Raw genomic sequence first — 1,782 nt, 5'->3', positions numbered from 1 at the left:
TGATTTCTTCCCGCGATCAGCTGCCTGCTCAACATTGACGACTTTGCCAGTCTGCTCTACTATTTCTTAGTTATCACCTGCTTTTAGTCCTATCCATGTTGTCATTGATGTAGGTGGTAGCTAATGTATTGCTCTACTTGGCTGTCAGACTCTAATATATGAATATATTGCCTCCATTTTCACATATATGTAACTATACTTCTTTACATTAAAGATATAACAATTAAGGTCATGACAACTTTTGTGGCATATTTTTATGGAGTGTGTGGGTATCCTAACGAGCCCTAGACTATGCAAAACGAGCAGATTGAGGTCCTGGGCAGTTGTGGGTATAAGGGCAAAAAGACAAAAATAGAACGTAACATACATCCAAGAGTGCTCAACTACTTCATAGGCAGTTTTGGGGAGCGTCTTCAGGGGGTGTGGGGCTATCCGAACGAGCCCTCGACCACAGAAAACGAAGCAGATTGAGGTCCTGGGCAGTTGTGAGCATAAGGGCAAAAGAACGAAAATGCAAACTCACCTAGCTCCACGAGACCTTGACCGTTTCGTAAACGGTTTTGGGGAGCGTCTTCACGGAGCGTGGGGGTATCCGAACGAGCCCTCGACCACAGAAAACGAAGCAGATTGAGGTCCTGGGCAGTTGTGAGCATAAGGGCAAAAGAACGAAAATGCAAACTCACCTAGCTCCACGAGACCTTGACCGTTTCGTAAACGGTTTTGGGGAGCGTCTTCACGGAGCGTGGGGGTATCCGAACGAGCCCTCGACCACAGAAAACGAAGCAGATTGAGGTCCTGGGCAGTTGTGAGCATAAGGGCAAAAGAACGAAAATGCAAACTCACCTAGCTCCATGAGACCTTGACCGTTTCGTAAACGGTTTTGGGGAGCGTCTTCACGGAGCGTGGGGGTATCCGAACGAGCCCTCGACCACAGAAAACGAAGCAGATTGAGGTCCTGGGCAGTTGTGAGCATAAGGGCAAAAGAACGAAAATGCAAACTCACCTAGCTCCATGAGACCTTGACCGTTTCGTAAACGGTTTTGGGGAGCGTCTTCACGGAGCGTGGGGGTATCCGAACGAGCCCTCGACCACAGAAAACGAAGCAGATTGAGGTCCTGGGGAGTTGTGAGCATAAGGGCAAAAGAGCGAAAATGGAAACTGACCTAGCTCCACGAGACCTCAACCGTTTCGTAAACGGTTTTGGGGAGCATCTTCACGGAGTGTGGGACTATCTGAACAAGTTCAAGATCATGAAAATCGAAGGGGTATTGACAGAGAACTTTCATTGTGTTTGGACTAGCCAAGACAGCAATGTACCATTCCACCAATAAACTGAATTACACACAGCCACATGAGCAGGTTAGAAAAATGATGACGCACGAACATTTCCCGATCATTTGATGGGGGAAAGTTTCGTGCGTCATAGGAATCTGCGATGTGTCAAAAGAATATGAGATCTAAAACTTTAATCTATGTGTTCTGATCTGTTTTGATGGTATCACCATATATAGACCACTGCCTGATTACACGTTCTTTGAGTTTATGAAGAGACTTGCTTTGAGGTGGCACTTGAATTGTTTGGATTGGCCAAGACAGCAATGAGCGTGCAAAGAAAACAGACAAGATGTGGTAGATAGATACATTGCAGAAATCGTTTGGACTGGCCAAGACAACGAAGAGTGCAAGACAGCAAAGCACACAGCAGACCACCTGCTTTGGATGTGGCATTATGTGTGTTGCATTTGCATTGACCAAGATGATGACAATGCTAATGTGGCATCA

The 1,782-nt window shown here is 46.2% G+C and overlaps 1 protein-coding gene across 1 annotated transcript; it reads right to left on the bottom strand.

Annotated features, from left to right (window-relative positions):
* Positions 1 to 428: 428 nt before the first annotated feature.
* Positions 429 to 1,386, bottom strand: LACBIDRAFT_335663 (uncharacterized protein; the record flags this gene model as incomplete). The annotated part of the gene is made up of 7 exons (XM_001890533.1): positions 429 to 475; positions 524 to 635; positions 705 to 795; positions 898 to 955; positions 1,004 to 1,115; positions 1,318 to 1,332; positions 1,381 to 1,386. The coding sequence occupies 7 exons, from the start codon at positions 1,384 to 1,386 to the stop codon at positions 429 to 431; spliced, it is 441 nt and encodes a 146-aa protein (XP_001890568.1).
* Between the last annotated feature and the right edge of the window lie 396 nt (positions 1,387 to 1,782).

The sequence above is a fragment of the Laccaria bicolor genome, genomic scaffold (assembly GCF_000143565.1).
Source record: "Laccaria bicolor S238N-H82 LACBIscaffold_109 genomic scaffold, whole genome shotgun sequence".
NCBI lineage: Eukaryota > Fungi > Basidiomycota > Agaricomycetes > Agaricales > Hydnangiaceae > Laccaria > Laccaria bicolor.
The sequence above is the reverse complement of the archived record's forward strand: the minus strand, read 5'-3'. Positions and strand labels throughout refer to the sequence as shown.